At 43.6% G+C, this 21,150-nt stretch overlaps 2 protein-coding genes across 2 annotated transcripts; both read right to left on the reverse strand.

Moving 5' to 3' along the window:
- Positions 1–234: 234 nt before the first annotated feature.
- Positions 235–6,867, reverse strand: NTAN1 (N-terminal asparagine amidase). Its single transcript, XM_030958067.1, has 10 exons — positions 6,713–6,867; positions 5,599–5,701; positions 5,445–5,510; positions 4,789–4,897; positions 3,784–3,857; positions 2,526–2,579; positions 1,689–1,742; positions 1,092–1,189; positions 736–849; positions 235–546 (listed from the first exon to the last, which is right to left on the reverse strand). Exons 1-10 carry the CDS (start codon positions 6,791–6,793, stop codon positions 367–369), a joined length of 933 nt encoding a protein of 310 aa, XP_030813927.1. The 5' UTR covers positions 6,794–6,867; the 3' UTR covers positions 235–366.
- A 1,644-nt stretch (positions 6,868–8,511) lies between these two features.
- On the reverse strand, positions 8,512–19,627 carry RRN3 (RRN3 homolog, RNA polymerase I transcription factor). Its single transcript, XM_030958406.1, has 18 exons — positions 19,571–19,627; positions 19,338–19,441; positions 18,820–18,876; positions 17,902–17,991; positions 17,685–17,814; positions 17,183–17,242; positions 16,656–16,719; positions 16,113–16,182; positions 15,514–15,612; positions 14,805–14,900; positions 14,230–14,365; positions 13,339–13,469; positions 12,581–12,711; positions 11,616–11,800; positions 11,220–11,328; positions 10,649–10,801; positions 10,348–10,435; positions 8,512–9,944 (listed from the first exon to the last, which is right to left on the reverse strand). Exons 2-18 carry the CDS (start codon positions 19,428–19,430, stop codon positions 9,786–9,788), a joined length of 1,851 nt encoding a protein of 616 aa, XP_030814266.1. The 5' UTR covers positions 19,431–19,441; positions 19,571–19,627; the 3' UTR covers positions 8,512–9,785.
- Positions 19,628–21,150: the final 1,523 nt, after the last annotated feature.

Raw genomic sequence — 21,150 nt, forward strand, 5'->3', positions numbered from 1 at the left:
TTATTGTTGAAGGACACTTTGCTACATTCCAGCAAACTCTTTCTTTCCTTGTGTGTGCCAAATCATTCAATGAAGTGCATACCAGAGCAGTGACTCACCTTGTCAGTCTCCAGCATTGCCACCTCTACCTGCCCATCAAATTACTGCACTGGAGCAACAGAACCTAAACAAAGCCAAATTCTTACTTCAAAGAAACCCTGATTTCTACATAAGTAATGCAGAAAAAGCAAGTTACTTCTATCAAAATATTTTATTTTGAAAAGCACAGGAACATTGGTATTTGTGACCAGAAATATGCTATTTGCAACAAATTGCTCTTCCTGCAAGTTGTATTTCCATAAAGCAATTGTGGGGGTGGGTTCCAGGTTAGATTTTGTCAGAGCAAACCTGTTCCCACAACCCTTCTTCATTTTTTTTGTAGATTCGAGGCTTCCTGTCAGGAAACAGGGACCGAGATGGAAATGGATGTTCTTTTAGAAATGTTAATGTAGATCTAATGTGGGAAACAAAGTGGGGGGGCTCAGCCAGGGGTGACGTGGAAAGGTTCTGAAAAAGAAGATGGGAGCAAGAGCTGCTTGACATTCAGGATACAATGTTCTCATTATCCTGCCCCTCTAGAAGGATAACTCCCCATCCTCCCAGGGACAGCAGTGCACTGGGAAAAGTTTTGACTGTAACACCCCTCTCTCTACTCATCTAGAAGGCAAAAAAACCCAAACCAGTTCGTTCAGGTACCTGTAAAATCTGTGCATCATCTTGTTCCAGCCAGAAATCCACATGTGGGAAAGGCCCCCAGAAATAAGGCCCAATCCGGAGCTGTTCTGTCTTGGCATCGTAGATGTTGGTCAGCTGCAAGAACAGAGGAGGCTGCAGAGGCAGCCAGGGCTGCCCCAGACAGGGAGAGCTCCCCTCAGCCTGGCCTGGGACAGCTCAGCCCTGAGTCCCCCCAGCTGCACTGACACCCCCAGCTACTCCAACAAAGAGTGAAATGGTGACCACAAACCCAGAGCTACCAAAGGGTATTCTCCTCAAACCCTGGATGTCTCATTGCCCCTGACTGGTCTCCCCCATTTTCAACATCTCTTACTCACTGGTGCTCCTGTTAAAGTGTGGGCTGAACGCAGATCCTCATCTGGCCCTTTTACTGGGAAGGTTGCAGGGAAAATCTCTGCTGTTTTAACATTCACAGCTGGCAGGAAATAGAGATTAAATATAGTAAGAATTAATTGTTTTGAGGCACTTCTTTACAATGACGATGTATCTAACAAAACTGTGTTGCAGAACTGCAGAACCCATCATACATTTTTATTTCTCAGACCCCAAGCCTGTGACAGTACATTTCTACTTAATTTCCTTTGGCAGCATTTCAATATTCCAGAGATGAATGAACTGAGTAATCAAAGAGAAGAAGATTAAATTCTAAGTATAAATTTAGTGCAGTAGCTCAATGCTGATAAACTTTTAAGAGCAGTTAAAGGAAAAAATCTGCATTTGTGCACAGCCTCTTCATGTGTGCATCTCCCAGCTGTGGCACCACAAGAAAAGCATTTTTGCCTATGCCTCTAACAGCAGTGTGCAACTTTTAGGGCGGACTTTTCCCATTTATTAAAAGCAGTCCATTTACTATTGGCATCTGAAAAGCAATCCAGTGACCAAAAGAAAATTCAATTCTAATTTAACTGACTCACCTATTCCATAAATTATTGGAAAGTGAATATCTTGTTCTTCTCTGTCATTTAGCTCTGTAATGAAGAAAAAGAAGTCAAACTTGTAGGGCTTTGGATTTTAGTCTGAGCAGCATTTATTTAGTTGTATGTTATTGGAGAGCAAGAGATCTGATGTTGGATAAGACAGAAAAAACCAAAGAAGACTGAATGAAATATGGAAATGAAGGCAGAGGTCAGTAACAACACACGTGGGACTTGGAGCTGTCTCCTAACAGAACAGCAGCTCCAGCCAACTGCTTCTGCAAGGACAATTTACAGGGAAAAAAACCACCATGCAGAACCACCACGATGCCAAGGTTGAAAGATGTGAGTCACCAACATCTCTGACAAGGAAAGAGGATGGAAATGTGACCTCAACATGTTACAAAGAGAAGGAAATTACTCCTCCACGTGACATCACACACTATGAACTAACTGAAGTTCATGAATTCACTGCTCCCTGCAGGGAGGCAGGTCCAGCAGAACAAAGGTCCGTAAGTGCCCTTGCACAGGTACAGAGACTGTTCCTTGGGATAAATGTGCCAAAATGGAGACTGTTCCTTGGGATTAATGTGCCTAAACAACCTGACCATGACTATGAGTTGGTTGCAGTGCAGCAACACTTGGTAAGGAGCAGATGCCCCCTGCACTGGCTTTCTGACATCACCACACACACCAGCAGTAAAACTGAAAATTACACATTGATATGAGGACTTGTGCTGTTCTTTCTGACAGGACAGAGAAAAAGTCATGTCTGAGAAGTTCCCAGCCCTTTATTTCAGGAAAGGTACTTCCAAACCCAAGGGAACATTTTCTTACCTGTTACACAGAAAGTTACTAAATGAACATCCTCTGGCTGGAGGTCAAAGGCTCCTGTGATGACAAGGACAGCAAAAATGTCAGTGAGGGAGGGCAGGGCACTGCTGTCTGGGGGTGAGGGGCACACACTAAACCCCTGCCCCAGGCAGGGCAACACTGCAAACAGGGTTCTGCACATTTGCTTCAGACTAACAGGAGTTTACAAAGACAGGCCATTTGTAACAGCAAAAATCTGCTAAGAAAGTGCTCTGCCACTTCTTCTACTGACACTGGTTTAGCTCTGGCATCACATCAGCTCTGCTCTAGTCTGCTCTACATTTAGCAGGTTATATTTAAATGTTTTTTTCCTAAAATGTTAAATAGATAGTGAACAAACCCAGAGTCTTTCATCAACTGTAAATTAGTTCTGCATTTCACCATCCCAAACACTAGAAAAAAACCCTCTTTTAAGTTCTGATAGCAATGCAGCATTACTGATTCAAATTGTACCTTGATGCATGAAAATCAGAAGGTTAAAGTAAGTTAACCAAAATACTTTGTTCTGCACAGAACTCTCACATTACACAAAACTCCCCTCAGGTCATAGCCACAAGGCTGCATCCCAGGGTTATTCCTTTTTTGTTTACCCCCTCAAACACCTCCCTCCAATCCTGACACCTGCCCCATCCCTGCCCCCTCCCCATTCCAGTGGGGCAGAGGCCTCTCCAGAAGTGACAAAGTGACAAAAGCACAACCCAGAGCACTCCCAGGCAAGCAGGTACTTTACACTTCCAACTGTGAGTGAAGCACTGTCATCACTCCCCTGGACTATGGATTTTATAAACAGACCTGACATTTTTCATTAGACAATGCCAAACAATAATTAAATTTTACCTCATCACATTAAGGTATGAACTGAATGGTAACTGATGAATCATCCACATGTACAGACTGGGAGAGTGACAACACTTGCCCATGATCCCAAGAAGATGAGCAGGAATTAAAGCCCAGCTGAACTGCACCCAACTCTCCAGAGCCAGGTGTGAGCCAGGGAGCAGTGACAGGATCAGAGCCTGTGGCCCAGGCACTGAGCATGGGCAAGCCCCAGCAGTCCAGGCCCTCTCCACACCAATTCTCACGCAGAGAAAAAGACCCTTCAAGTGAATCACACTTCCTTCCAGTGTGGAAATGACTGGGGACTGAGACTACAAACAAACTCCACCCAAATCCAGCCAGAACTTTTTTTTTGGACATGAGAGTGCAAAAAACGTGAACTTACTAAGAAGCTGATTAGTAAGTTTTTGTGATAACTGCCTATCATCATTGAAACCTCCAACTAGGTGCACTTCCAGCCTAACAGAGATGGAATAACAGGAAACAGCAATTAAAAAGACATCTCAAAATGAATAGCTTTACAAAATAATCCCCAGCCCAAACTGCAAAGCAATCATTAGAGAAGCCTCACTTATTACAATCACATGCACCAAGCTGGTTTGCATTACACAGCAAGTTATGATAATTCTATTCTGAAAACTTCAGGGATCAGCCAGGAAGTGGCACAGGAACAAGCTTGAAGAGGCATTAAATACATGCAATTCTATCCCAGGGGCACCTCTGGCACCTCTGGTTTGGACTGAACTCTGTAACCATCTTTCAGTTAATTAAACTTGAAGATTTTTGTTCCCATGACCTCCTCACAACTATTCTGGACCATGCAGCAGGGTTCTTCTCTAAGCAGTGTCTATGTAAAGTCCTTACAAATCATGAATCTAAGTTCATGAGCAAGCTTTTGTTCTTACCAAACCACAGGGGCAAAACCCTCCACATCCAGAAAGAAGCTTGTCAGCTAAATTCTGTTTCAGAGCTTTTTACCCACTGTCCTATCCTCCACAGCTTTTTTTTTTTATAATGTGGACTTACAAAATTCCCCGATAGATTGTCAGATGCTGAAAAGAATTTACAAACACTATGAAGGGAAAAATATAAACCAAAAACCAAATATGGAAAATTTTGCAAAGTTAAATGGGAAACAGTAAACACAAACGTCATGGTGGCATTTTACAGAGACACTCTTCAGAACAGAACCGTGCTTTAAACAACTGCTAAAAATACCCCCAAAATCACCACCAAGGAAGTGATTTTCACTTTGCATGCGGCTGCTGATCAAGAGGTGTTTCCTGCACAGCTCCTTTGCCTGAACCCCACACAATCCCCTCCCAGCTGCCCTCCACACCAGCTGCAGTAACCTTTGAGAGAAGCAGAACAGGAAGGGAGCGGAGCTGACCTGCCACAGCCTGTGGAGCTGGAGAAGGACTTCACTGAGCTCATGATGAGCGACACCTCGGCCTCGGTGTCCGAGCCGTCACAGTGGGTCAGGCACGTGGCTCCGCTGCCTGGGGAGGGCACACAACAAACAGGGACTCGGTGACAGTGCCACCAAGCGTGGCAGTCCCCACTGTGCAGGGAGAGGGGCCCCACCACGGCCTCCCCTCCTCCAGCACCAAGGCACCATCCTCTGCAGGGGCCCTTGTAAAACCAGCACAGCCCCTGCGAGGGGTACAAGGGCCCTCTTAACAGGAGGGCACCTCTTAGCAGGCAACATCTCTAATGGCAGAAATCCAGGCACAAATTCCACTAATTCTACCCCTGAAACGTCCAAACCCTGCACTGCCAGACTGCTGGACACAGCCCAGGGCTGCAATGCCCCTGGCCACAGGAGCAGAGCAAGTTAAAGTCTGCTCACGGAGTGAGGAAAGCACAGAACCTCTCACACTGAACACACCAACTCTGAGCGAGTCTTTAGTTAACACATTATGTGACTTTTGGGGATTCAGGTTTGTATTAATGTAACTGCAGTTTATTTTATTAATGCCACATAAACCAGCACTAATTCCTTATTTCAGGGGTACAGGCTTTGCTCTGGAGGTCCTCTAGAGATACCTGTGTGTCGGAGCACAACTATGTGGCAGGTAGTGGCATCATCTGATCCAAGAACGGAAACAGAACCTATTTTAAAGGAGGAAAACACTGTTAAGAACTCAGCTCTCACAATCACTGCTTCAGTACAAGAAGAAATGTTTATGTTCCTACACACCATCTTTAGGGGTGGTCACTGCAAACTCTCTCTGCTGGACATAGAGAAGGCCTTTGGGTTCCACGATCTGAGCTGGCTGACTTCTCAGAAGTTTTGCCTTTTCCTAAAGATAAATGATAACAAATACTACAAATGATAACAGATACTACTGAATCATACAGTGGCTGAATTCTCAGGTGGATCCATTACTTCACAGAAACATCACCTCTGAAAAGCAACGGGACCCAGCTCAGAAACAAGTGTGTTTTGTATTATTACAGAGTAGTTTGAATTTTCTGTGTTTTGTATTACAGAGTATTCTGAATTTTGAAAGTTTTATGCTTTCCTAACAGTGACGAAGTTAATAGTTAAATCTCATAATTCCAGAGAGTTACAAAACACCTTTCCCCTGTCATATGGACCATAAAATGGAGGCACAATAAACAACTTTTGAATTGGGAAAAGATTACATTAGATAATACCAGAACTGATCTTGGAAGTGTAATCAGAACAGGAAATTTGAAATACAGAAGTTTCAGTCTTCTACTGCCATATTTCAGAACATTTATTTTGCACTTAACAAAATACCGTTGCTTATTAGCTCGATTGGTGTGTGGAAAACGCAGATTCCTGGGCTATGACTACTGCAGTGCTTCCTCACAGACCTGCTGGGGACAAAGTCAATTTCTGTTCTGGGCTCAAAAAACACTTCACAGCTTTATCAAATTTGCCCTGGTTTTCTGCATAATCTCAGGGTCTGTAAAGAAACACCTTCTGATGGGAGGCAGCTCTGCCCACAGCCCTGGCTCGCACTCACCGTTAGGATTATAACATTTATACCCTGGCAGCAAGGTCAGCACCTTCCTCAGAGTGCCCACCTTCCTTTTTATCGCCAGTTTTTGTCATTTCACACAGAAAGAGCCCGCCCGGCCCCGCGGGCACCCCCACCGGCACGGCTGAGCCCCTCCGCCGACACCGGTTTATTTCTTTTCCATCACCCCGCGGCTCTCCGCTGTCAGAGCGCGGGGAACGCGCGGGGTCGGGGCCGCTTCAACCCGAGGCCGCCCCGCTCTGCCACCCGCCCCGCCCGGCCGTGACCGCGGCTTCCCCGGGGGCCCCTTCCCGCTTCCCTCACCTCGAGGTGCGGGTGGGCGCGGATCATGTCCCCCGTGGGCCGGGCCAGGTCCACCCGCGCTCCATTAACCAGCAGCGGCATCGCGGCGAGCCCGGGCCCGGAGGCGGCTCCGCGCTCCCTCCGCAGGCCGCGCCGGGCCGGGCCGGGCGGCGCCGCGCGGGGCGCTGGGAAAGCGCGGCCGCCGCTCCGCCCGCGGCGCCGCCCGTGGCTGGGCCCGCCCGGGCACCGCGGAACTGCCCAGGGGCTGGGCTGGGTTGGGCCCGGGCACCGCGGAACCGCCCCGGGGCTGGGCCCGGGCACCGTGGAACCGCCTCGGGGCTGACGGAAACGCGCCCGGGCTTCAGCGGCCCCGTCTGACGACTTTAACACGGCTACACTGCAGAGATTCCCCGGCCGCTGCGGGGCATCCTTAAGTTGTGGTATGAAATAATGAACAGTTATAAAGCCACAAATTTACAAATCACGGAATTATTAAGGTTGGAAAACACCTCTGAGATCATGGAATCCAACCTCTATCCGAACACTACTGTCACTGTACCATGGCACTGAGGACCATGTCAAGCCTGGCATTAACTGCCTCCAGGGATGGTGACTCCACCATCCAATGGACAGCCCATTCCAATGTCTCATTCCACCCTCTCTGTGAAGAAATCATTCCCAACGCCCAACACAAACCTCCCCTGACACAGTTTAAGGTTACATCCCCTTTTTCTGCCACTGGGTGCCTGGGAGAAGAGGCCGATCCCCACACCGCCATCCTGTGGCCCAGCACCCACAAGTTGGATTTTCAGACAACCCCAAAGACAACCGTTTTTCTTCAAAGATCAGGGTTTTTTCCCTCTAGTTGTCTGTGGAAGATACTACAAGACATAACGATAGTGCAGCAGAGTTAATTCACCCTGCAGGGAATGTGGAGCCAGGCACCCGAACTGCCCACAGCCCAGTGACAGTAACTGCCCAGGACCCCAGCTCGGCCTTTCCATCCACCTTCACAGAAATAAACCATCCCTGGAAGTGTTCCAGGCCAGGCTGCACCGGGCTCTGTGCAAACTGGTCTGGTAGAAGGTGACTCTGCTAGTGACAGGGTGGTTGGAACTAGGTGATCTTTAAGGTCCATTCCAACCCAGGCCATTCTATGACTTTATGATTCTATGATAGAATAAATGCTTTCTTCAGAAGATACATTGTATTTCTCATGTGAGACAAAATTGCACCTCAGGATGAACATTCTTCTCACAGCTGTTGCTATTTACGAAGTCTCTTTAGCAAGGCACCAGCACCTGCCAGCACACCTGCCTGTCATTACATGGAGAAAACCAGAGCTGTCACAGCAAAGGCTCCAGAACACTTAAACAAAACTGTGTAACTTCAATACAGACCGTTCAATGTCTGCACATTACACTTACAGCTTTTTTTTTTCTGCTTTTCATGATACGTGGAAGCTCCTGAATCACATAACTAGTATTACAACTGGGCAAGATTTACACAGCTTTATTTTGGAAGTAGTGTCTGAAGGGCATCTTTCAAAGGATGTTTTCCCTGCTGTTGATCTGAGGGTTCTTCCGTGCCAGGAGAAAATGCAATTATTTCAGATGGAAATCTATTGTTTATTACTCAGGACTGACAATAAAGAGGACTACAGTTAAAACCAAAACTTCTCAGTTTATACAATTTTGCACTCAAAACTCATTTCTGCAATCTGTCAGAATGAACACCCCAATTTTGAGAAGTCAGGCTCCACAGAGGGCACATCAGTTACATACAGACATGTGGTTTTCTCCAGGATGTTAAGAATTGCACTGTTTGCATCAAACTTTATTGGCTCCAAATAAAAATGTTGTCTTGAAAGCCTCCAAGTTCTAAAGAAGGGCAAATGGAGTTTAGTCTTAAATACATAAAATTTTCAACTAAATGTTATACGAGTAACATTTATTTTTTTCTCATTGTTTATATTCTTACTCAAATCTAAAAGCCAGCAACCATGAAAAGAAGACAAGAAACCTCTGTAGAGAAACTCTACACTGACTGACAGACACACGGACAACACCAGGACACCACTGACACCAGCACATCCTTTCCACAAGGGAAGATTTTTTTTTTTTCTCTTTTCAGCATTCACATATAAACTTCAAATCTGGCAAATAAATACCTGTCTTGGAGTGCTTCACAAGCACCCCAAGAAAACTATCTACAAATAATACATTCAGTTACTCCCTCATTTTCAACACTTCCAGCAACCATCACTTTCACATGTCTGAACTTTCCTAGCTGGGAAAGGTGTGTGTCAGCTACAGATTTCAGGAGGGATAATGCTTTCTGCCTGAGCACACTTCCCACTAGCAAGTGGCTTTACCAAGCATGGTTCTACTGATAGGAAAAGCTGAAGAGATGTGTGTGGAAGAACCACTGCCAGACAGATTCATGCCCTGCCTATTGAGAGAACTCCTGGTTTAGGGCAAATTTAGGAGGAAACTTCCAAAGGGGTCCCTCTAGAAAGCAGCTTCAAGCAACGTGGCTACTGACTGCTTTATCCCAGTACAGAGTAAGTGAAACCCAAATGCAATCAGGACAGTTTTTTTCCACTTTCTCAAGCCCCACACTGGATGCCAAAAAATGGCACCCTAGGACAAGAGACTACACCATTACTGTGAAACCAGCTCCAGAAGAGTCATCAGAGTTGGAACACTGACAGTGGAATTCTGGCCTCCACACAAATCTGCAGGAAGAAACACCAGAATTTCACCCTTGATATATAAAACCTTGTAGAGAAACATTAGTAAATGAAGTTTTGAAGAGCTCGAAAAAACTTTAAAAAAAAATTCCTTCTAAGTCATAAAAACCATTTCAATGTGAAATTTGTAAAATATCACCCTATTTATTCTCTAAGCTTTTCTAGCAACATATAACTTTAACATATTTGTAGAAATCTGATGACTAAGAAACAGTAATTTCTCTTAAATGTAGTTACTTAAACATTTGCCAGTTTGGAAAGCTGAGCTCAAGTCTCTTTCCAAAGCAAAACATTGCACACAATTTTCAACCTATTCCACACTTTCCCTTCTGGTTGCCCATGTCACAGTGGGTATGGCACGTAACAGTCTGCAGGGGAGCCAATGCTGCTCACAGGGCTCCGTGTGTTGGACTCATAAGAATTTGGTGCAATTTCAACCACACCATCATTTTGAGGAGTTTCTCCTTTCAAAAAGTCATCATCTTCATCTTCAGAAGTACCCTGCAAAAATTTAAAAGGATCAGCGAGAGTAGGAAGATAGTGTCAAATCTACTGTCAAGTAGAGCCCTGGATTTACACTGTGATTGCCACAACCAGTTGGAATGATAAGAGAATTAGATGTACTCTGATTATGAAATATGGGAACTGAATGACATCTACAGGGTAGATTTCCCACTGACATAATCATGTCCATTTTCTGAGCACATTCATAAAGCTTTCAGATGGCTCCTGTGCTGCAGGAGAGGGAAAAGTGCTTCCAAGGCAAGAATGGATCCATTTCTAAAGCTTCCAAATTTCAGTCTCAGTTTCCCCTAAATGTATAGTGTACTCTTATCTACTTAAAAAAATATTCTGCAATAAATGCAGCTGATAGCTGAACTGTGTTTGGATCAGGGAAGATTACCTTTTTAATGGGTTTCTTCAGATCCTCAAGATCTTCAGCACTCAGCTCTTCCCAGAACTGATACATAGGATCAATGGTCTTCTTTGATCTGAGAGAGGAAGCAAAGCACAGAATGAGTTATTGTATTCACAGGAGGGGTGCATTTTAATTTAAACCTATGAAAATCAGGTTAAAATGCAGAATATGAAAGGTGCAAAGGATCAGGGAGGAAAGCGAACAGCAGAAACACTGACAGTTTGCTACAGGTTGTATTTATAATTTTCTAGAAGGCACAAAGGAGTTGTTCACTTTTCAGTTCTACCTTTTGAGTATGTAGGGGTCAAAGGGGAAGAAGCTGTCGAGGGGGTTGGTGCAGGTCTGCACAAGGTCGCCCCCAGTGCCGCTCCGCACAACAGGGATGAACTGCCTGTTGTTCCTCTCAATAATTGTGTAGCAGAACACCAACTGGTATTTCCTTTAAAAAATGGAATAAAGAAAAGATAAGCACTTCCAGCACACCCAGAGCAAGATTTTCAGATGGATGGTATGAAAACACAAAGTTATTTTTGAACGAATATCACTTCTATCTTCCATTTTCCAGCTGATATTAGGAGTTTGCAAGACAGCCACAAGGTAAGGAGTCTGTTCTCTTCCTCTAAGCTCCTATAAACTTTATTCCAAGTACAACCACACTGGCTCCAACACAGAGCAATCCATTTCATAGGACTGCAGGATTCCATAGAAATTGACCTAGGAATAAACTTATCCCACCTGGAATATGGACAGTGTTTTGTCTCAGGTCATATTCAAGACTGTGCCTAACAAAACCCTGTGCTGGTTTTAGATACACACAAAACCTGTACCAGGCTTTACTGAAGTAAATGAGCAGGTACCTGGTAATGGCAGCAAACAAGTTGACAACAGAAGGGATACAAATCTTCAGGGGGTTCAGCTGACACATGACAATGCGCTCAAAATTTAAACTCTGCAGATATGACAGACCTTCAAAATAAGAACAATTAGCAAATATAAATTAGATATCATATAGACTGAACTTAGTTGCTAAGAATTTCCAGTGTGACATGCATGCACCCTGCACCACCACCACAGAAGCACATCCTGGGGCACTCTCACAGTGGAGGTCTGGCCCCAACATGTGTACAAGCCATGTTATTTTATTTAGAGCACAACAACACAACCTTGCCATCAGATACTTGACTGAACTGACCACTATAAAACATAGTAACAGTAAAACTTCTAATGAATCCTTTCAAACCTAATATACTCACCTTTCCTTAAATTTCCATCCAAAAGTTGTTTATGACGGAAAATAAGTGTATAAAACACTGCCTGACACGTGGAATAGAATGGCCCATGGAGAGCTACATCACAGTAGGCATTAGCTCCTTTATCCTGATTGTCAATGTATTTATGCAGCCAGTTCACCAGAAGATCCAGACATGCTTTTACTGTACTGTAGTGCAGGAAGAAAAAAGAAGTGTAAAAATAACACCTGAAATGGTGTAGAAAAGATATTCAACAAATATTCAAGAATCTCAGCAGTTGTAAGAACATCAGTAAGAAAATCTCTTTGTAAAAGAATGATTCTGTTACAAGCTTTCTCCTTTATCTCAGCATAAAATCAATCAATCAGCACTGAAAACCCCAAACAGTGAAAGGACAGGATGCCAGAAGAGATGAATCCACGAACACACAATAAACAACCAGAATCCTTGGTTACAGGTAATACAGAGCAATGCCTCCCATGTCCACCAGGTATTCCAACATCCAACTAACTCCAATGTAAAAGTCACCACACCCAGTCTGAACAGCACAAAAATATAGGATGTGTACATAAAAAGGAAGACATTTTAACCATTCTCTATCAAAATAGTAGAACAAATAACCTCCCTGTTCCAAAGCCTGCAGAAAGTGCCTAACACTGGGTACTGAAAACATCAGATACTGGGAATCCATGGCTGCCTGAAGTCAGCACAACCTACCCCTGCTCAGCACCTCTTGGTTAGTGAAGCCCTGAACAGCAAGTCATGAACCTCAGCAACCATCAGTCTGCATCCTGCATGTGTTTTCCTGGAAGCTTCAAGACAATACTGAACCAGTATTGTTGAAAGGACAAACAAGACTCTTGATTCAGGTTTACTGACAAAGCAGTGGGAATAGAATACCAATTCTCTACTTAAGCTCCACAATAGCATGAATTGTTTGGTTCTGCTCATGTATGAAAACAACTTACACAACGGGAATAAATTTAGCTCTTGCCAAGAAGCTGCCAATATAACTCCCAGCAGTCTGCCTGATTACTGAAGGATTGTTTGGATCCTGCAGTTTCTTCCAAAGATGGTCTAAAAATGCTTCAGCCAGCCCCTGGAAAAAAAGATACACAGACATTGTGAGATGACACCATTTAAGTAAGAGATTCCTAATACTCAATTCCCATAATTTCCATAACCAAACCATTACAAAAATCTACCTCTAACTGCAGTAAATAACCACATGAACACATGATGGAAGAGCACTCATTTCTGTGTCTTTTTCTATACTCAGTTGTAAAAGAAAGAACAGTTTGTTGGGAGAGATGGGACAATGGAGGGGTGGAGGAACAAATAGCAGCAGACACAATTTTCAAATCAAAGAGCTAACAGACAGCATCTCTGCAATAGTTTTGGGATGCCGAAGAAATTTACATCCCATGTCCTGGGTGCAAGAGTCCATCTGATTCTTGTCAAAGAGATCAGTTTTAACCAAGTTTGCTCCTTCACACTTGCTAAGATTCCATCTGTAAGTGGCTCATGAACAACATGGGAAGAGCAATCATAAAGAAAAAGAAAGGAGTAACAGAGAAGGAAAAGAAAGTGAAGATACTAATGTACTTGCTATCTTGAGAGTAGAATTACAGCAGAGAAAACTGTTTTGTAAAAAAAAAACAAAACAAAGATGCAGAAATGACAAAATGACAGAGGACACTGCATTTTAAAACCAGTTTTTACTCACCAATTTAAAGCTACAGATGTAAAACATGAAATACTGTACATGACACGAAGCATGGGTTGGTAAAATGAGCTTGTCAAAAACAGAAACCAGATCCCGATACAAATCCTTTGTGTTGCTGATGTCGAGCTTGCCTACACAACAAAGAAACAGAACAAAATGAAACATTTCAGGTTTTTTTTTCCTGCCCTCATGCTGCAGAAGTGGTAAGTCTATGTAAAGAAAAACTGTCAGCCTGACTTCTCAGTTTATCTGACATCCAAAAATCCAGGTGTACAATTCTACTGCTTTCTAAGGTGGTGTAAATGAAGAATCTCTCTGTGTGAGTGTGCACATATATAAAGCTGCTAGACATGCAAACTTTGCAATAATGTGTTAGCTTAGAAGAGCAAAAAAAAAAAAAAAAAATCCCCTGACTTAGGTGGAGAAGATACAGCATAATGGTTTCTAAATATTGTTTTAAATATATAAATCTGAAGAATTCAAACCCTTAGTACCTAACAATGAAAGATATTTCTTTATTCTTCTTTCCCCTGTAACAAAGGCAACTGACTGATGTGTCTGGTTGTTTTGATCTTCTTCCAATCCTTGTGATGTTGAAAGGATCCATAATTCTAACACTCAAGTAGAGCAAATGATAAAAACATTTATACCCTACTACAGTTTGGATACAGTACCATGTTAATGGAATCAGAATGTCTCCAAGTGAAGACTAAACCTCTGAAGTCCTCGCTGTACCTCTCCCAGCACCTGGGCAGAGGCAGGAATGTGAACTACAGCCTGCTAAAGAGCAGAACTCTGCCAATCTCACAGTACAGAGAGACAGAACTCCTCTTAAGTGTTTCATACTTGTTAACAAAACAACAAACTTGGTTACAGAGCAAGTGTTCTCACCATCCACATGGCAAACATCTCTAATGTATGAGAACAGGATGGTCATCAGGATGTCCAGGCGCTCTGCAAGAGGATGGGCCATTCTCTCAATATTGGGAGAGACAGTTTTGCTGCCTTTTCTGTCTTCATCTTCCTCCTGGGAGATAAAATGGCACATGCAGCTTTTAAATACACAAATCACAGAGACAGTAATTACAGGAAAAGTCAAGCTAAATTTATCTTTCAGCAATATGCTAAAGTTTCATCTTTTTTTTTTTAACAAGCAGTATCTCATTATACAGTATAAGCAAATTTTTGCACACTAAGCCAAGTATCATGAATTCTTTAACTAGCTATATTGCACAGCTGCTTGTGTTTTTACATAATGAAATTGATTTGCTGGATGTAGTACTGGGTGTTTACATGAATAAAGTCAATACCTGAGAACACATTAATCATTTGGCAGCTGTTCAGGTTTCAAGAGCAGTGTGCAGTGCAGTAACAACAAACTAATAATGAATTTCTACACTTAGTTCATTGCCACTTCAGAAGTGATAATTTTACTAAAAAAAATTTAATAGAACAAGATAACCAACCATGTCAAAAAGTCCCTCCTCTGTAGATTTTTCCTCACTAGCACTGTTATTAGCAGTTTCTTCAGCATCTTCAATATCTTGCTGTGGAGTGCTAACCTACAGTTGCAAAAAAGAAATTAATTTCTATAAAACCATGACAATAATATGAAATCAGGTTTTTTACTATTTATATGAAAGGCATGACCACATGAGTAAGTTCTTGACTAGATTCTGTCCTGAACTAAATAAATATTTTAAAAAGGAATGATGTGCCATACATGAATGAACACTCCAAACTTTCTGAAACTTTACCTCCCCAGCATTTGCTCTGCCCAGACTGTTACACAGTGAGGCAAAAAGCCATGATCATTTACAGTGCTAGCCCTCCTGCCTTTTTTTAGGACTTCTTACTTCAAAGAGATCCTTTTACTTCAAAGAAGTGACACAACCAATGGAACACACAAAGGGAAGCACATTCACGTTAGCACTGATCACCACAAGACAGTTATTTGGATTCTGGAAGAGACTCAGGCAGGGTCCAACAGCACACACCATACAGTTACCCTCAGGTGTGGGAACATCTTTACCCTGGTAATGAAGTGTAAATTTGGCTGGGTTTATACCCATGATCACAAGGGCATTTTTTGTAGAGTCTAAAAATGAAGCATATTTCCTACTCTGTGTATTTTAATGCAAACCTTCCATAAAAGATAACACAGAATAAACTTACATCCAACTTCAGCAGCTTTTCAATAATAAGCTCCAGAATCTGAAGCCTCAGAGTTGGAAGATACACAGTAACTCGCAGCAGGTTATGGACATAACATTCCTATAACACAAAATTAACTGGTATCAATAACAGTGTTAACAGAAAGTCAAATTTCTGCAAAGGACTTCTTGAAAACAAGTTTCTTAATTTGTTACCTAAAGACCCAGAAATAGATTTAAACTGATTGTGTTCAATCAAGAGTAAGTTAATGTATTAACTAACAAACGAGACAACCTGAGACTCCTCATCAAGGAGGTCCATGGTGTGCACTGATTAAGAAAACAATCCAGTGGAAAACAATATATGGTGATGTCATTAAAGATGAGCACAATGCTTGTGCACAAGGAACTCAGAACACTTGGACAGCCTTACACTAAACAGACATGACTCTCTACATGATTATTATAGACATAATTACATATATATAATTATCATACATGTAACAATATTCTTCAAAAATCTGCATGGACTGCCATCAAATCAGTTGTAATACTGTACAGAACATTTATACATTTAGATAAATAGATGAACAAATCAACAAAAATAATCACAGCTCTTACCAGAGTTCTTTCTGATTTATTAATGAAAGGAAAGAATTCCACAAGTATCGGCATGAGAAACTGTGGTGTCCTATAATTAATTAAAAACCAAAAATCAGACCTAAAAGTTATAGTTTTGCAAATATTGAACTCCAGCACTCTAAAGATGTACTGGAACAAGCTTATTTCACAGGAACTTTATTTTAAGGTAAGCAATTGTATAAAATGTGGTTTGGCAAGGATCACAGGACAGATAATAAGTGGCAAACTTTCACGATGTACTTGTTACAAGCCACCTCAAATACCACTATAGAATATAGAATACAGAAGCCACTATCAACACTTTTCCTACTTCCCATTTCTGTTAACAGGATTTTCAGCTGCTGATGCCTGGTAAAAACTTCATGCTTATATAAAGCATTCTATCAGTTAGTGAATACTGGGAAAAACCATGCAATGAAATGAAGTGTTATACTTCCAATTAAGAGAGGAAAAAAATCATCAGCTCCCAAGCTTGAAATCTGCAAGAAAAGGGCACACAAGCCCAAGGGATTCTGTACTTACGAAGGAACGTATCTGGCAACAGTTTGCAATGCTCTGTGGCATGTATCAAAGTTTGCAGAAATGTCTAGAGAAAGAAAAAAGAATTCTTATGCACTTGGTTACAGAAAACTAAATCAGCAACCAGTAAAAACAGTTCATATCAACTACACAATGGAAAGATTCCCAAGGAAACTGCATTTGCCAAAATGTTCTTTTGCAGGGGTGTACATTGAGGTAAATAAAATAGAAACCAAAGAACCCCTAACTTTTCTGTGGCTTTGAAACAATCTAGGGCTAGGAATGTTTCCCTATGCATTCTGTTCCTACAGATACTGCACCAACAGGAATAGTTTCAAAGTAATAAGGAGTGGGTCAGCACATCATTGATTCAAGTACAAGAAAGTCTTTGACTTGGGAATTTAAGGATGTTGCTTCATCGTTTACTTGAACTCAGCTCAATTAATTTTGTAAAAAAGGAGCAACGTGCACTGGATACTTTTTTAGTAAGGCACTACAGCAGCACATATATCTATATCCTTTATACTCACTTTCATCATCATCATCAGAATCTGAAATATCCACATCATCTTCTCTGATGGTTATTCGAGCTAGCAAAAAAATTAATTATTATAACAAAATTGTACAAATCTTATACGTTACATTCAATAGCAAACACACTGAACAACAGTCTCCATCGGGACTAAAACATCAAAATTAGCCACAAGACTTTCTTAAAGACTGTTTTATTTACAGACCCAGGAGGTTCTTGAGAACATCTGACATGATCCTCACACTTCAGCTTTTGATTTTTTAGTAGTAAAAATATTATACAGTTCATTCATTTCCAAGACATCTTCAGAACAGGATCTGTATTAGCACCTAGAATATGTCTTCTAAAATCTAGGTACAGAAAACTGTCTGTATGACAATCAACATGAAAAAAATGAATAACCCAATAATTAATTGTGTTATGGACTGTATTTATACAGAACTTCTCTGTCTAGGGATTTTGATGAGCAAACAAAGCCGAGTAAGAGAGCAGTAACTTACGAGGGACAAACTGTGCCACGATCATCCGGAGGCAGGGCCTGAGGTGGACAGTTTGTGCTGACACAAGGTTGCCAAGAAATCCCAGATATTCTTCCACTACCTCTCGGCTCCTCCTCAACCATGGCAGCTTCTAAAAGTAAGCAAAGATCAAGATGTCAAAGAAGGATGTTTTGAGTACTAAACTCTTAATCTTCCCACGTAGCAAACAGATACTTACCAGCAAAATGTTGACCAGTTGTCCAAGCTCTTTGGTCAAATATGCAACAGAAGCTCGAAATTCATGCAGCCAATTAATGATCTGGGCATCCTTAAAATAAGCAGAAAAAATAGGTAACTATTTCAATAAACAGTACTACCTATTAGCAGAAAATAGCAAAATCCTTAGAAGTCAAAGATTAAGACTGTAAATAGAAATTGTTTTCACACTAACATGAAAGGAATTTCAGTTTGTGTCCTCACCAATGGAATGAATGAATGCAGAACACATTCATGCCAACTTCCTAAACCAACAGCCTGCCATGAAGGCTTCAATCAGACTGAGCAAGGCATGAAACCTCCCTCACACAGAACTTAAAAGAAATGGTATTCCATCATCATTTTCTTTTCTCTTTTGCTGTAGTTTAAGCAGAAGGGACATTCAAGTCTTGAAACAGCAAATGTGGCAGGTACGTGTAGCTACACAGAAGAGCTGTGAAACAATACTTCTGGGTATAACTACTAAATGCATATGTATGTTAGCGACTAATGAAACCAGATTTAGGGAGAACAGAAGGTAAAATTCAATGCAACTTTAATGCTATGAAAGTCAGAAACCACAGATCTACAGAAGTGAGTCTATAATCAAGCGTCAGTGACCTATAAAGATGGTATCTGGAACAAAGACAGACTCAAAGGGTACAGCAGAGTCAGTAAGCATGAGACACAATTTATAAAGATCCTGCATATACGTATATGTATAAATAGACTTTTTTTCCCATTTAGGGTTTTAATTCTGATGGTTTCTGCAAAGAAAAAAAAGATGTTAAATACAACTTAAAACAAAGGATTTATGTAAGCACCAGAATGCCTTGTCTGGTGATTACACTTAAGACAGACGAACTTTAAATCATCAGACCCCTGACTATCAAAGTCTTACCTTTATGTCTGGATCTGACAGCTGATGTTTTAACAACTCAAAATCTGTGGTGTCACCCTAGCAGGGGAAACAAAAAAAAATAAATTACTTTCTTTTTTCTCTTCAGTAAAAACTATCAATTTCATCAATGTATCTGAACAACCAACTACTGAACAGGTCTATCAAGAATACAAGACAGCCAGCTCAGGAAAGCTGAAGCAGCAGTAACAGGGTGCTGTCCAGAAGACAGCCGAGGCTGCTGGCTCATTTTCAGCTGCTCTCCTGCAGACACAGCTGGATCCCTGTGCACATAAGTCAGGCTTTACATTCACTCGGCCACTCAGGTTGACTCACGGGGCAAATCTTTTCGCTCCCACAGCAATACCGCCTGGCACAAGCCTAAAACGCTCAGCCATCATAATTTTTTTTCCCTAAGCCTTCAGGCACGGTCTTGCGTAAGGCCAAACGAGACTTCTCACGGAACGACCCCAGGAACAGCAGCCCGGACGCGGCGCAGGCCCCCGAGAAGCCGCAGTCACCTTTTCGTACTTAAGCAGGATCTCGGTCAGGGTCCCCCCGAACCGCACCGTCTTCCTGGGCGGGGAGCTGATGAACTCGTCCGCTCCCAGCATGGTCACGGCGCCTGCGGGGAGGGGAAGCCGCGTGAGCACCGCTCGGAGGCCCGGGGCACCTCTCGGGCCCCTCCTCGGCAGGGAGAGCCGCGGGAGCCGCCGCTCCCCTCCCGATGGTCCCCCCCGCTGCCCCCCCTTGCCTTGCGGTGGCGGCCGCGCCCCCGCTACCGGGGCCAGCGGCGCCTCGCCGCGCGCCCGCCGCGTCCCGGCTGCCCGCGCCGCCACATGTCGCTCCGGCGGAAACTGCGCGGCCGGGCGGAAACCGCGCCGGGCGGCACCGCCCCTCGCACCGCCGGGCTGCACCGCCGGGCGGCACCACTGAGCGGGCTCGGGCGGCACCGCCGGGCGGCGGCACTGAGCGGGCACGGAGCGGCACCAGTGAGCGGGCACGGAGCGGCACCGCCGGGCGGCTCCACTGAGCGGGCTCGAGCGGCACCGCCGGGCGGCGGCACTGAGCGGGCACGGAGCGGCACCAGTGAGCGGGCACGGAGCGGCACCGCCGGGCGGCTCCACTGAGCGGGCTCGGAGCGGCACCGCCGGGCGGCGGCACTGAGCGGGCACGGAGCGGCACCGCCGGGCGGCTCCACTGAGCGGGCTCGGAGCGCCGGGAGGGAGCAGCCGCGGCGCTGCCCCCGCCCGCCGTGGTGCGGGCGGACCGAGGGAGCCGGGCAGGGGCACGGAGGGGTCGTTTCTCTCCCCGTACGCGGAGATGAAGCCGGGCAAGAGGAGCGGGAACCTCTACTCGTCACCGTTCTGGTTTTAACACTGATTCCTGGTAGCGCTCCCAGCGTGCCGGGATGCGTGAGCAGAAATCCAGATTTATCCGCAGGGCCATGATGGAGCGATCCCATCCCGGGAGGTTCACAAGCGAGCGCTCCCCGACCCCTTGGGCAGCTCGCCGTGAGCGGTGGGAGTCGCTGGCAGCCCCTCACAGCACAGGTGACACCAAGGGCATGGCCAGCCCACGTTATCAACTAAAAACTGCAATCCGAAGGGGTAAACTAAATGGTCCGAACAACTTAATGGAGATTAAAAAGGGCCAAAAACCTGCTCTGAACAAAGCGGAGTTTGGCCTTGGGAAGTAATAATGGATTTGCTAGAACAGAGGCACAGGAACTTCAAGTGAGATTTCTGTATTTCTTCATCCTCCCTATGAAAGCTAGGTCTATATTAGAGCACCAGTCATTAAACAAAATATGTTATGGACGTTTTTTGTCTCAAGCTGGTAACTGGTTTTGCTCCCAAAGATTGTATACACACACAAATTCTACTGCTAGAGCAACCCGGGTAAGTATGAACAGAAACTTTCATTTCCTGTGTAGTTCTTCAGTAACATCCATTCTGCTCAAAGCTTACTTTGGCTGAATATGTAAAATTTACTTCACCCACTCACACAAACTAGCTACAGCAACACGTACCAGGATTTGACCTTAGCTCTCTCAACTTGGTATACACTTATGCTTCTTTTCTACACAAACTCCTACTGTAATAATTACGTCGCTCCCAGCAACTCTCACAAGTCACACCAAACAGATTTTTGTAGGTGTTACTAATAATTTAATCTTTCCCTGATGAAGATGTTCCCATTTAAGCAAACACTATATACCACAAGAAAACTTCCATCAGATGCAGTCCATGTTTTAAGTCTAACAATTTAATCCATCAACATAGTTGGAAGCTGGGGGTTGGCATTTTTCCTTTAGTGGAGCGTAGGATGACA

Source organism: Camarhynchus parvulus, chromosome 14 (genome assembly GCF_901933205.1).
Source record: "Camarhynchus parvulus chromosome 14, STF_HiC, whole genome shotgun sequence".
NCBI classification, from domain to species: domain Eukaryota; kingdom Metazoa; phylum Chordata; class Aves; order Passeriformes; family Thraupidae; genus Camarhynchus; species Camarhynchus parvulus.

What these genes read in the sequence shown, in the direction of transcription:
- NTAN1 (XM_030958067.1), bottom strand. Translation starts at nt 6,793, where the DNA reads ATGCCGCTGCTGGTTAATGGAGCGCGGGTGGACCTGGCCCGGCCCACG. An exon ending in AGTGACCACCCCTAAAGATG is followed by an intron (nt 5,511 to 5,598) that starts GTGTGTAGGAAC and finishes CCTTTAAAATAG; the next exon opens with GTTCTGTTTCCGTTCTTGGA. An exon ending in AGCTCCACAGGCTGTGGCAG is followed by an intron (nt 3,858 to 4,788) that starts GTCAGCTCCGCT and finishes CATCTCTGTTAG; the next exon opens with GCTGGAAGTGCACCTAGTTG.
- RRN3 (XM_030958406.1), bottom strand. Translation starts at nt 19,430, where the DNA reads ATGCTGGGAGCGGACGAGTTCATCAGCTCCCCGCCCAGGAAGACGGTG. An exon ending in ATAAATCAGAAAGAACTCTG is followed by an intron (nt 15,613 to 16,112) that starts GTAAGAGCTGTG and finishes TTTGTGTTATAG; the next exon opens with GAATGTTATGTCCATAACCT. An exon ending in AGGAGGGACTTTTTGACATG is followed by an intron (nt 14,366 to 14,804) that starts GTTGGTTATCTT and finishes TTTATCTCCCAG; the next exon opens with GAGGAAGATGAAGACAGAAA.